This window comes from Mobula birostris, chromosome 4, assembly GCF_030028105.1.
Source record: "Mobula birostris isolate sMobBir1 chromosome 4, sMobBir1.hap1, whole genome shotgun sequence".
In the NCBI taxonomy this organism is placed as follows: domain Eukaryota; kingdom Metazoa; phylum Chordata; class Chondrichthyes; order Myliobatiformes; family Myliobatidae; genus Mobula; species Mobula birostris.
In genome coordinates this window covers 50,280,381-50,293,852 of record NC_092373.1, presented here as the reverse complement: position 1 = coordinate 50,293,852, position 13,472 = coordinate 50,280,381, and the positions used below count along the sequence as shown (strand labels likewise).

The 13,472-nt window shown below is 38.6% G+C and overlaps 1 protein-coding gene across 2 annotated transcripts in view; it reads left to right on the top strand.

Moving 5' to 3' along the window:
• The window catches only part of LOC140196328 (mitofusin-1-like), a 72,670-nt gene that overhangs the window by 36,331 nt on the left and 22,867 nt on the right, over window positions 1-13,472 (top strand). For both annotated transcript variants that reach the window (XM_072255325.1, XM_072255326.1), the window contains 5 exons: window positions 1,146-1,267; window positions 6,835-6,961; window positions 7,301-7,405; window positions 7,873-7,975; window positions 12,204-12,433. In XM_072255325.1, coding sequence (XP_072111426.1) covers window positions 1,146-1,267; window positions 6,835-6,961; window positions 7,301-7,405; window positions 7,873-7,975; window positions 12,204-12,433 — 687 coding nt within the window. The remainder of the gene's footprint in view (window positions 1-1,145; window positions 1,268-6,834; window positions 6,962-7,300; window positions 7,406-7,872; window positions 7,976-12,203; window positions 12,434-13,472) is intronic.

Below are 13,472 nucleotides of genomic sequence, written 5' to 3'. Positions count from 1 at the left end.
GTTAAAGGCAAATAAGAACCTATCTTATCAAACTATTCAGCTGCCTTCACTGTTGGGCACCTCCTGTGCCATCTGTGGGAAAATATGTGCTTTTCACATTGGTCGCTTAAGTTACCTATAAGCTCCAAAAGAATGTGTGGAAGCAAAACACCCTTGATCCTGAGGGGATTTCTTAAGAAGACTGACATCCCATGTTAAGTTCTTGTCAAGTAGAAAGAAAGCGGATGTAAAATTTTGGTGCATAGACAATATTCAAGTGAAGCTTTCATTAATACATTCTTCAATTGAATCCCATTGATAGTACATCCAGGGTGTAATGGTTGTGAATAATTAAACCAATTGGATTACAAATGTGTGAAGCAATTTTGGACTTGGATTTTTCTAATGCAATAATCATAAGTATTTTTGAAGTGCAACTGCCACCAGTTTGAAAGCAGAAGGGGAGGTTCAGAAATAGTACAAAGGAAAGTAAAGGAAAAAGAAAATAACTGGTAAGAATTTGCAAAGAATGACTAAACCTTCCTTTAAAATGTATGAAAGCAAAGTTCTGAAGATGTTGGTGAAGCAAACTGAATGTTCTCACACTGGTTAAAAAGCCATCCTGTAGTCAGATTTTGTAGCTGAAACTTGATGTCATTGTATCACATTTGAAATGCAAACAATAATGAGAAAAGTGTGCTAAACATGACAACAGGAACAAAAAGAGAAAGTATGTGTTTTATAGATAATGAAGTTCATATTAATTGTCCCAGCTAGAACATATCAGCAGTTACAGGTGCCTACTCCTGCTTCCACAATGAGTACCACACCCTGTATGAGGAAACATAATTTAATCATTATTGGCAAGTATGTTGGACATAGTTTTCATTGCATTTACTTACCATAAACATTATTTTTATGCAGTATGTGATTTTCTTTTAAACACATTACTGTGAATGCAAATATTTGGCCTAAGGCACTGCCTTGCTGCTGTTTTTTTTTTGCATTTTTGTTTGATTTAACTTTTATTTAATGTTTGTTCTGTTGATGCTTCTGTGCATTTTGTTTAGAATCAGCAGCAAGTCTGTATCTCAGCATATCTTTATAATTGTCCAATGTAAGCAATATGAAGTTCACAGTAATGTGTTCCTGCTTGGACCTCGCAGGAGTGTATCTCGCATTCAGCAGTGAAAACAAAATTTGAGCAACACACAATCAGAGCTAAACAGATCATAGACACTGTGAAAAACATCATGGACTCCATCAATGTGGTTGCAGCAGACAAAAGGTAAGAAAAGCTCCCAGAGTCTGGATTTACATTACAAGGCATTAGTTTGGGGAGCTTTTTCATTATCTGGGATTTGAATAAGTGATGCTGAAGTGAATCCCTAATTGTTTGGGTAAAATTAAATTTGACGAAGCCCTAAAATAAATTTCATTTTCATAGGTCATTCTTCCTGCCCCTTCACTTGACCTGCTAATCCAAGCATGGATAGAATGCAATGATATGCATCTACTAAATCGGTTATTTTTTGTGTTGTAACAATAGCCATAATGCAAATATTGTCTTTGGCCGTTGAGTTCTTCAGTTTATGGAATTAAACTCATTGAATTGTTTCAGAAGGAGGTTATTTTGCCTATCAACTCATGCCAAACCATTCTTTCTTTTCTGAGTGTCAGTCATCACCATACACTAGATATTTCACCAGCATAGGAAAGCTTTGGAATAAGAGAATGCTAGCAACAACGATGGAACCCTTTTTCAGCACTCTGAAATCTATAGCAAAATAATGGCCATCACCTCAGCTCTTTATATAGTCAAATAACTGGTCGCTGCTGACAAAGATTCCCATCTATGCTAGTCCCATTTTTTTTCCAGTGCGTGGTCCATATTATTTTAAACCTCTCCCATCCATGTACCTGCTGAAATTCCTTTTCAGTGTTGTTAATGTATTTGCCTTACTGCTCCCTACAGCAGCTCATTCCATATACTGACAACCTTCTGGTTGAAAATGTTGCCTCTTGGGTAACTTTTAAATCTCTCCCTCACTCAAAACCTGGTCCTCTAGTTCTTGATTTCTCCAGTGTTTGGGGAAAAAGATAGTGTGCATTCACCCCATCTATGCCCTTACGATTTTATTGCTCAATAAAAATAATAGCCTTCAATACAAATTGGTTGGTAACAGAAAAGGTTGTGATGGAAAATAATTAGATGAGGAATTTTAGTCTCTGCCCTCCAATCTGCAGGTTTATATGACTCCCAAGCAGGAAGGGACTTGGAAGTAATGAAGGATACGTTATAACAACACTTGCATCAATTATCATGAAAATAATATGCAAAAAGGGATGTAAGGCCCTTTTGTGAGAAAATGTGGACTATATAGTAGGATAAAGATAGACTGAGTGCATGAAAACATAAAGAAATGGGGCTTTATGTGTGGAAAGCATTAGGTCATGCATTTTGATTAGTAGACTTGAAAGACAGACCATTATCGAAATGATAAAATTTGATGACAGACACAGCAAGTGAAAGGTAAATGGCTTGTAAGTGTTTATTACAAGAGGGTTAGAGTTTAAAAACTGGAAAGTATATCCCTGCAATTGTCAGAAATGCTACACCTGCCCATTTACTTCCTTCCTTGCAACCATTTAGGGCCCCAAACAGTCCTTCCAAGTGAGACAACACTTCACCTGCGAATCTTTTGGAGTCATTTTTTGTATCTAGCGCTCCTGATGTAGCCTCCCCTACTTTGTGACATCCAATGTAAATTGGAGTTCTGCTTTGTTGAGCACCTCCGCTCCATCCACCAAAAATGGAATTTCCCAGTGGCCAACCGTTTTAATTCCAATCTCCATTGCCGTTCAAACACATCAGTCCATGGCCTCCTCTTTTGCCACGATGTGGTCATTCTCAGAGTGGAGGAGTAATACCTTATATCCCGTCTGGGTAGCCTACAACCTAAAGGCATAAACATTGATTTAAGACCATAAGACTTGGGAGCAGAATTAGGCCTTTCAGCCAATCAAGTCTGGTCCACTGTTTCACCATGGCTGATTCATTTCCTTCACAACCCTATTCTGCTTTCTCCCCTTAATTTTTCATACCCTGTCCAACCAAGAACCTATCAACCTCCACCTTAAATACACCCATTGACCTGGCCTCCACAGCAATCTGTGACAACAAATTCCACAGGTTCACCTTCATCTCCATTCTAAATGGATGTCCCTCTGTTCTGAAGCTGTGCCCTCTGGTCCAAGACTCCCCACCATAGGAAATATCCTCTCCACCTCCACTCGTTATAGGCCTTTCAACATTCGATAAGTTTCAATGAAATTCTCCCTCGTTCTACTAACTTCCAGCGAGTAAAGACCCAGAGCCATCAATTGTTCCTCAAACAATAAGCCTTTTATTTCGCAGAATCATTCTCATGAGCCTTCTTTGAGACCTCACCGGTGCCTTATAAAGCTTCAGCACTACTTTTTCATTCTAGTCTTCTCAAAATGAATGCTAACATTACATTTGCCTTCATCACACAGACTCAACCTGCAAGTTAAACTTTAGGAATTCCAAGTCCCTTTGCACTTAGATCTTTGAACTTTCTCCCCATTTAGAAAATAGTCTATGCTTTTATTCCTTCTACCATAGTGCATGACCATACACTTCCCGACACTGTATTCCATTTGCCACTTCTTTGCCCATTCTCCTAAACTGTCTTACGTCCTTCTGTAGCCTCCCTGCTTCCTCAAAACTATCTGGTCCTCCATCCATCTTTGTATCATCTGCAAACTTGCCCACAAAGCCATGAATTCCATCATCCAAATCACTAACATACAATAAGTAGTCATCCCAACACTGACCCCTACAAAATACCACTAGTCACCAGCAGCCAATCAGGAAAGGATCCCTTTATTACCACTCTTTGCCTCCTGCCATTCAGCCAGTGTTAGTATCTTTCCTGTAATACCATGGATTCTTATCTTGTTAAGCAGCCTCATGTGGCACCTTGCAAAGGCCTTTTGAAAATTCGAGTATACAATCTCCACCAATTCTTTGTCTATCCTGCGTGTTATTTCCTCAAATGTTTCCAACAGATTTGTCAGATTTCTCTTACAGAGAAAAAAAATCCCTCCCCTTTCCCTCTTCTATTTTCTACTCTTACCTCTTCTCACCTGCCTATCACCTCCCTCTGGTACCCCTCCTTCTTCCCTTTCTCCCTTGGTCCACTCTCGTCTCCTATCACATTCCTTCTTCTCCAGCCCTTACCTTTCCCACCCATCTAGCTTCATCTCCTTCCACTCTTCCCACCTTTTTATCCTGGTGTCTTCCCCCTTTCTTTCCAGTCCTGAAGAAGGGCCTGAAACGTCGACTTTGTTCACATCCTTAGATGCTGCTTGATTTGCTGAGTTCTTCCGGCATATTGTATATGTTGCAACAGGAAAGTATTATTACAATTGCATTGGGTACCTAGTGATGAGGCCATGTCTCAAGTACTATGCAGTTTTGGTCCCTCTTATTGAAGAAAGGAAGTACTGACATTGGGTTAATTCCCTGGATGGACAGGATTATCCCATCATGAGCAGTTAAAGAAACTAGATCTATATTCTTTGTATAAATGACTGTAAGGTGGTGATGTTAAAACATCTAAGATTTGAGAGGGCGTGAGAGAGTAGATAAGGGGATGTGATAGAATCTAAAATAAGGGAATGTAGTTACAAGATTAGAAAGGGGGTGTTATTTAAACTGAAGTATATTGGAACAACTTCCCGCAGAGGGTGGTGATTTGCCCTCTGTGTGAAGTTGTTCAAATACACTTTAATTTAAACTGGAGTTTTCCACCCAGAGATCATTGGAGACATGTGCAAAAAGAAATGGATACAATTTTGGAAGATCTAGGGAATTGATGACAATGGGGAAATGGGACAGAAGAGGAAATGAGGCCTGGAGCAGATCAAATGAATAGTAGCACAGTCTCGAGGGACTGAGTGGCCTAATTCTGCTCCTGTCCTTATCCTAACATTCTGCTATTCCAGGCAGAATTCTTTGCCCATTCCTGTGGGATTACCCTAGAAATCCATGTAAGTGCAAAAGAATTGGGGGATTTGGCATAAAATCGATATCTCTTCTTTCCTTGCTTTGTGCTCTGATGTGTCTGCAGGCACAATAAAAGGAAACTGATTCCAGAGTTTGTGAGGTATTGTATGATTGCTGCTTTCCATTTGGTATATTTTTAAAAATTTATCATCCTGGTCTTTATTACCTCAGTGTGACTATTCTAATGCTTATCTCATGAGTGTCCCTACTTCCATACCACATGCTAGTTCTAATTCAGAGCTATATTGACTCCCAATCTGGCAATGTGATGATTTTAACATTCTTTTCCTTCCTTTAAAGTCATTCCATGACATTAACACTTCTTATCCTGGTAACTATTTCCTTCTAATGCGATCATGTTTGCTGTTGTGTGCTGGGGCAGCAAGCTGAGGGTAGCAGACACCAACAGAATCAACAAACTCATTCATAAGGCCAGTGATGTTGTGGGGATGGAACTGGACTCTGACAGTGGTGTCTGAAAAGAGGATGCTGTCCAAGTTGCATGCCGTCTTGGACAATGTCTCCCATCCACTACATAATGTACTGGTTGGGCACAGGAGTACATTCAACCAGAGACTCATTCCACCGAGATGCAACACAGAGCGTCATAGGAAGTCATTCCTGCCTGTGGCCATCAAACTTTACAATTCCTCCCTTGGAGGGTCAGACACCCTGAGCCAATAGGCTGGTCCTGGACTTATTTCCTGGCATAATTTACATATTACTATTTAACTATTTATGGTTTTATTACTATTATTTATGGTGCAGCTGTAACAAAAACCAATTTCCCTCGGGATCAATAAAGTATGACTATGACTAATTTGAGATATTTGCATCTTCTAAATTGAACAGTTTGAGCAACTCCACAATTTTGTTTTAAATTGCTGCTTCATTGATAATTGTCTTTGGTTTTAAGAATTGCAATTCCCTCTGTACCTTTTTCTTTCCCCTCCAATATGTTGCTTAAGTCTCATAATTTTGATTGAGATTCTAGTCATTTTTCATTTGAGACTCAATATCAGATTTTACCTATGAAAAGCTCTAATGTAGTGGACTGGGATGCTTAAGTACACTGAAGTTTTCTTTAGTGTAAGTTGTGCTTTATGATATGGCCTACTGCATCAGGAATGTATAAAGAAAGGCATCTTGGAAAAGGTAGCCTTATTGATAATGGCTACATGATGAAAGCTTTATCTCAAAATTAGTACACCAGTATTATTGTTCAGCACGAAGTATTGCATACCATTGTGTAGTGAAGGATCAATCTGTTATCAAAAGTGACAGCAATGCTAGTTAATCATAATTTTGTAAGATTGCATAGTTGAAAGGTTTCCTAAAATTGAGAGGAAACAGCTTATTGTGGCAGTAATTTGAAACAGTCCATGTGAATTGAACGAGAATATTTTCCAAAAATATGATCATAATTGACAGCTAAACATAGAGGGAAAAGAATTGGTAGCATAGCTGTTAGCGCAACGCTATTACAACTTGTGTGTCAGAGTAAGGAGTCTGTACGTCCTCCCCATGGAATGTGTGGTTTTCTCCGGGTTCTCCAGTTTCTTCCCACAGTCCGAAGACGTACGTACCTGTTAGTCCTGTAGGTTAATTGGTCATTGTAAATTATCCCATGATTAGGTTAGGATTAAAGCAATGGTTATTGCGGGTTGCTGGTCGTCGCGGTTCCAAGGACCGAGGGGAGTGTGGGGGGAGGTCTATTTCACACTGTACCTCGAAATAAATAAACAAACCATTTCTGCTGTCAGAGTGCGTTCATTGGAGGAACGAGAGAATCACCTGGATCAACTGGAGTTTGTGCATAATCAATTGATTTTCCTGTCAGAGGATTGTAAGAAAAAAATAAAACTGGTGACAAAAGAAGTAGGAGCTAAGGTGAGAATCTGTAAATTTCTTCTTCCCCCACCTCCCCAATAGTTTGGCATTAAACATTCTTGATAATGTTGCTGAGCTCTTTTGACTTACTAGGGCCCTAGCCCCCATATTCGTTTTTGACTCTGAGTTCACTGAGGAAATGTTATTGTATGACATCTAAAGAGGGTGTATTAAAATGTGTTGGGATATTAACATTCAGTATTCCTCATCATAAGACATTTGTGGTCTTGGGAATGCCAATAAAATTTCTCGTTTAAATTATTTTTGACAGTATTCTCAGTAATAATGATGAGCTTATTTGGAAACCGTTCAACCTTTTTAACAAAATTGTTTTTTCAGGTTTCAGCTGCAATGACAGATGAAATCTGCCGCCTTTCTGTATTGGTTGATGAATTTCATGGAGACTTTCATTCTTCTCCTTCAGTCTTAAAGTTTTATAAAAATGTAAGCAAAAATGCCTTTCCTTTTATAATTTTTTTATTAATTTTCAAGTTCATAAACATAACAGTACTAATACAAAAAGATTGGGATTACATTATTGGTAATTGACATATGCAAGTAAAAACTACAGATAATACAAGTATAATAGACCTCCCAAACTCTTGATATAGTTAACCATGATAAAAAGAAAAATGAAAGAAATATCACGAGGAAAAAAACCCAAAGTAAAAAAAAAACTTAAGAAAAAAAACTAAACTAAACCAAAAACTGATCTAAACAAAACAAAACAAGGCTGGGCTAATATATTACATCGAATACAATCATTAATGTCATTAACTCCGCTCCTCTATCCATATATTCCAGGTTAATAAAAATGATTCGGAAAAGATCAAAAATTTGATTATCTAGTATCTTATAAAATAATGCTTATGTAGTTATTCATTGTACTAAATTATCCTATTAATTTACAGGATCTTTATAAGCATATTGAAGATGGATTAGGGAGGAACTTGGCTGACCGTTGTTCCAGTGCGGTCCATGCATCTTTACAGACAGCACAACTTCAAATGATAGGTTTGTTCATCAAAGGATGACAGAGTTAAGTTTTTGAATGAAATAGCAGAACCTTTTGGTGTGTTTGATTTCTGACTTGAAATGAGACCTATCCATTTGAGTAGTTGTCAATCATCTTCAAATCCATGATAGATAATTCAGGGAATGAATGCAACCCCTCTAAATAAACTCAAAAATCAACCAAAAAAATTTACAAATGATGTGCATCAGTCATTTCTAAATAGTGCATACTTTGTGTTTTGGTGTTCAGGTTCAACCTGCAGAGATGAAATACTAATCAATCTATCGGATTCTGATTTTGAATTCTTCATACTTTGGAATTAGGAAATCCAGATTAATAAAGCCCGGAGAAATTGTAGCCAAGTTCCACCTGCTCTTGCCTTCAGTGAAAGCATAAAATCCTTAAATTTCTAAGGAAATTAAACATTGCAGTAATAATTTTTCAGCAACAGAGGGAGCACTGCTATTGTGCTATTTTCACAAGTAATGTACCTCAGTTATGATCAGTGGCAAACAAATGCTAATATCAGTTCATTGCTCCAAAAACAATCCCAAAGAATCTTTGGATTATGATCTTGCAGTTAACAGGCAATGATCAATCAATATCCAGCAAGGTTAACAAAAGCTAAATACTGCAGATTCAAAACAGAAAATAACTACGAATATTCAGCAGTTCAGGAAACACCTACAGAGAGAAAGTCAGTTAAATTCTCAAATTTGATGAACTTCAGTTGGAACTGGTGAATGGTCATTAACCTGTCTCTTGACAGATACTGCTTGATTGGGCACTACAGTAGCGTAGCAGTTAGTGCAACGCTATTATAGCAAGGTTCAGGTTTCATTCCCAGCATCCTCTGTAAGGAGTTTCAGTACATTCTCCCTGTGGAATACATGGGGTTTCTCCGGGTAATCTAGTTTCCTCCCACAGACATACTGGGTAGGTTAATTGGTCACTGTAAATTGTCCCATGATGAAATAAGGGTTGTCAGTGCTTGCTGGTTGGTGTGGCTTAAAGGGCCAGAAGGGCCTTGTATCTCCAAGTAAATAAAAAAAGATCTATTAAATTTTCTTCTTATTAGTAGCAATGTTATCTTCTGATACTGACATGAAAAGAGGCTATTCCACCCATCAGATCCATGTAGTCCTAGGGGAGCAATCTCAATAGTCCCATTTCCCTCCTTTGTTTCTTCTGCAATTTATTCTCCCACGCCTGCCCCTCAATCCCTTTGCAATTCTCTGACATTAACCTACATTAAAGGGTAATTAACGGTAGCTGGTTAATCTACCAGCTCATCTTTTCAGTGGGGAGCCCCTGGAGGAAAACCCACAATGTTTTAATGGCTTTTTGGAGTTTAAGAACATTTTTCCCTGGAAGTAACTATGCAAGTGAGGTAGGGTGGTAAAGAAGGCGTGTGACATGCTTGTCTTTATTGGTTGGAGTACTGAGTAGTTTAAAGCTCAAAGTAAATTTAATATCAAAGTATATATACATGTTACCTTATACTACCTAGAGATTCATTTTCATGCAGACGTTTACAGGAAAAAAAGAAATAAAATTGAAATTTTTATGGGAAAAGAAACTATACATAGCCCCTCTCCTCACTTTCTTATTCTATCTTCTTTCCCCTTCCTTCCAGTCCTGATGAAAAGTCTCGGCCTGAAACATTGTCTACTTATTCCCCTCCATAGATGCAGCCTGACCTCCTGCCCAGAAATGTAATTTGAATACCGTAACAATAGTTTAACTTTATAATTTACATGACCTCTGTTAGTTTAATTTGGAGCCTTTCAGTCTTTCATTAGATGCATATACTAAAGTAATCCTTGGCTCACTTTCCTAGTCAATATATCAATGATTAACTTTCCTATGTTAAGTTGCTACTAATTTTCACACTCACATTGAATAACATCTTGTATTTAAGAGTTAGTTCATGGGAACCTGGATAAAGAGTTTCATTTTGTTTGCTCTGTGTTCCACTCATAACTTGCATGTCTAGGAATGTAGAAACAAGGACATCACTATGACTGTATTAAACATTGGAAAAATGTATTTAAATTTCTAATTGTACTTCAATGGAACCTGAATTTTAATCAGAGGAAGAAGGTAATGAAAGAGTTTGAGGTTGATTTTAGCAAACAGAAGTATTATAGCATGGATGAGGTAAGATATTTAATACAATGAATGGATATAAAAAACAGAGGAAGATACAAATATAAAGAATATCTTTACACAGAAACTCTTTTGGTGCTTAAAGCAAATACTTAATGATTCAAATAATCTCTGACTTGTCCAAGAACTTGGGAAGATGTAATCGATGTAGATTGATACCCTAAGCATGATCTAAAAATAAAAGCAGAATTCGAATCAGGTTTAATATCACTGTCATATGTTGTGAAACTTGTTGTTTTGTGGAAGCAGTACACTGCAGTACACAAGAAAAATTGTTATATGTTACAATAGGAAATTTAAAAAATTAGTGCAAAAAGAGAACAAAATAGTGAGATGGTGTTAACAGGTTCATGGACTGTTCAGAAATCTATTGGCAAAGGGGAAGAAGCTGTTTCTAAAATGTCTTTAGCCTCTTGTATCTCTTCCCTAATGGTAGTAATGAGAAGAGGGCATATCCTGAATGGTGAGAGTCATTAATGATGGATGCCATCTTCTTGAGGCATTGCCTTCTAAAGATGTCCTCAATGGTGGGAAGGTTAGTGCCCATGTATTCCTAAGGTTGTCATTGCCGGAGTGGGGATAAGCTCCCACTACCTATAAAGTGCTCCAAATGGTGTGCGTCTCTAACAGCCTCTGACAAGCAAGTCCAACCCATGGCCTTCATGTATGGCTTAGCTACTAGACCCAGCAGAACTGTTTCTACTGACGAGAACGGGCAAAGGCGGACCACTGGCACCTCAAAACCATTTGCTTCGGGCAGGTGGGGCTTGTCAGCCTTGGACGGCAGCCCGCCTAGGAGAAGGGAAACTCTGATTTTAAACCTCCACTGCCTTGCGACCATATCATAAACCCCAAGGAAGAAATCCGGAGCCGGGGTCCCTAAGGCAGTTTGATGTTTCCAACTTCACTCTGGCAACCTCTGTGATGACACTGGTGCCAAGCTGTATTAGCACTTGTCCTTCCCTTGGACTACATGAATGACATGGAGAGGGGGATCCTGCTGCATGGGCAACAGCTGGTTCTTCAAATCTTCCCACCCAGGCTTGCTCTCTGGAGAGGACACAGTCCACCAGAGGTGCAAACCTATGACCCCTGGGATCGACAGCTGCCTACCCTATAGTGCTCAGGATGGAGCTACTTGAGTTCATAACCCTTGGCAATTTTTTTCTAATGCTAATGCAATAAATTAGCACCTCCATACTAGATGGTGATGCAATTAGTCCAGGTACATCTGTAGAAATTTGCTTAAAATCTTCGGTGACATACTAAACCTCCTCAAAGTTCTAATGAAATATAGCTGCTGCTGCGCCTTCTTCATAATTACATCAATATGTTGGGCTCAGGATAGGTTCTCAGAAATGTTGATACCCAGGAACTTGAAGCTGCTCACTGTTTCCACTGCTGACCCCTCAATGAGGACTGGTGTGTGTTCTCGCAACTTCCTGTTCCTGAAGTCCACAATCATTTCCTTGGTCTTAGTGACACTGAGTACAAGGTTGTTGTTGCGATACCGTTCAACCAGCTGATCTTTCTTACCCCGTTTAGCTCCTCATAGTCTGTAAATGCTGACATGTATTCGATTCCATCTCTAACTTCACAAGGAATTCAGTTTTTGCTTTTAAGATAGCCTTCCATAGGTCACACCTGGGCTTATTATAGAGTTCAGGATCACATCTTAAACACCACCGATCTACCCCTCAGCAGAGTGTGAATCTCATGGTTCATCCACAGCTTCTGATTTGGTATGTCCAGTATGTTCTCAAAAGCTTACACGCAATCACACAGGTATTGATGATATGTGATGAGACAAGAAGATAGACCAGAATTTTCTTGATACTTTCGTCCAGAATTACCAAAAGAAATGCATGGTTTTTGGAAAACACAGCATCGAGCAAACATACTTGATTTTAAATGATGTGCAAAATATTAAGTGTTCAGAGCTATTGAAAGTCAGTAATGTAATGAATGGCTGTCCCAATAATGCTAGTTTTACTTTCTCTATTAAGTTAGTGCTGAACTAAGGAACAAAATATTGATCAGAATCTATATATTTTCCAGGGAATTTCAAGTCTTTGCTTCCATTAAGTGTTCAGAATCAGGTCAATGAACTGCTACCATATCACAAGTTTGATCTCAGTTATGATCTGAATTGCAACAATATATGTGCGGATTTCCAGGAAAACATTGAATTCCAGTTTTCTCTTGGCTGGACTTCACTGGTCAGTCGTTTTCTGGGACCTGGGAATGCTCGTAGAGCCCTTCTGGGACTTGTTGATCCAACTTCTCAGGTACACTGTCACTAAAAGTATGGCAATTTTTATGTTTTCAATAGTTGATGGAAAAAGTATTTTGTATAATTGATGTGAAAGTATTAAATCCAATAACCTAACTGTGCATTTTGAAATTCAAAGTTAGTATGTTTTGAGGCTGTAACATCCTTGCATTTGTTCAGATCGGTTGTTTTCCTTTAGCTTTCTATTAGTCACTCTCAGGAGAATGGGTAGACACCTACCACCTTGCTTCTCCATTTCTTCAACTGCTTTGTGAGGACTTTGTACTTTAGCTCCAAATTTAATGAAATAAATGAAAAGTGCCAGTGTTATCCATATAGTTGTAAGTCTTGCATCTTGTGCACATGAATAACTTGTCATTCTAGATGTCCCAACTAGAAATTTATTGCAGTACATGAAACAAAAATGAGAGATGGACTGTTTGGGCCAGTCTGCTAAATTACTGTTTGACTAAATTTATACTAAGCAAAAGAAATTTAATTTATGAAGCAGGCGGCAGCAGTATAGAGAGTGATCTTATAATACTAAGGAATGAAATTGAACTACTTTTTAAAGAGCTATTCTTCACTATTTATTAATCATAAAATATTTAAATTATATTAAATATTCCAAGTTTTATTTGAGCAACACACACAAAATGCTGGAGGAACTCAACAGGCCAAGCAGCATCTATGGAAAAGAGTACAGTTGATATTTTGGGCCAAGACCCTTCAGCAGGACTAGAGGGAAAAAAAAGGTGAGGGGCAGGCAGAGTTAAAAGGTGAGGGGAATGGAGCAAGAAGCACAAGGTGATAAGTGAAGTAAAGAGCTGGGAAGTTGATTGGTGAAAGAGAGACAGGGCTGGAGAAGGGGGAGTCGGATTAGTGAGGGCAGAAGGCCATGGAAGAAAGAAAAGGGGGGGAGGGGAGGAGCACCAGAGGAAGGCAATAGTCAGACAAGGGAGATAAGGTGAGAGTGGGAAAAGGGAATGGTGAAGGAGAGGGGCCATTACCAGAAGCTTGAGAAATCGATGTTCATGCCATCAGGTTGGAGGCTA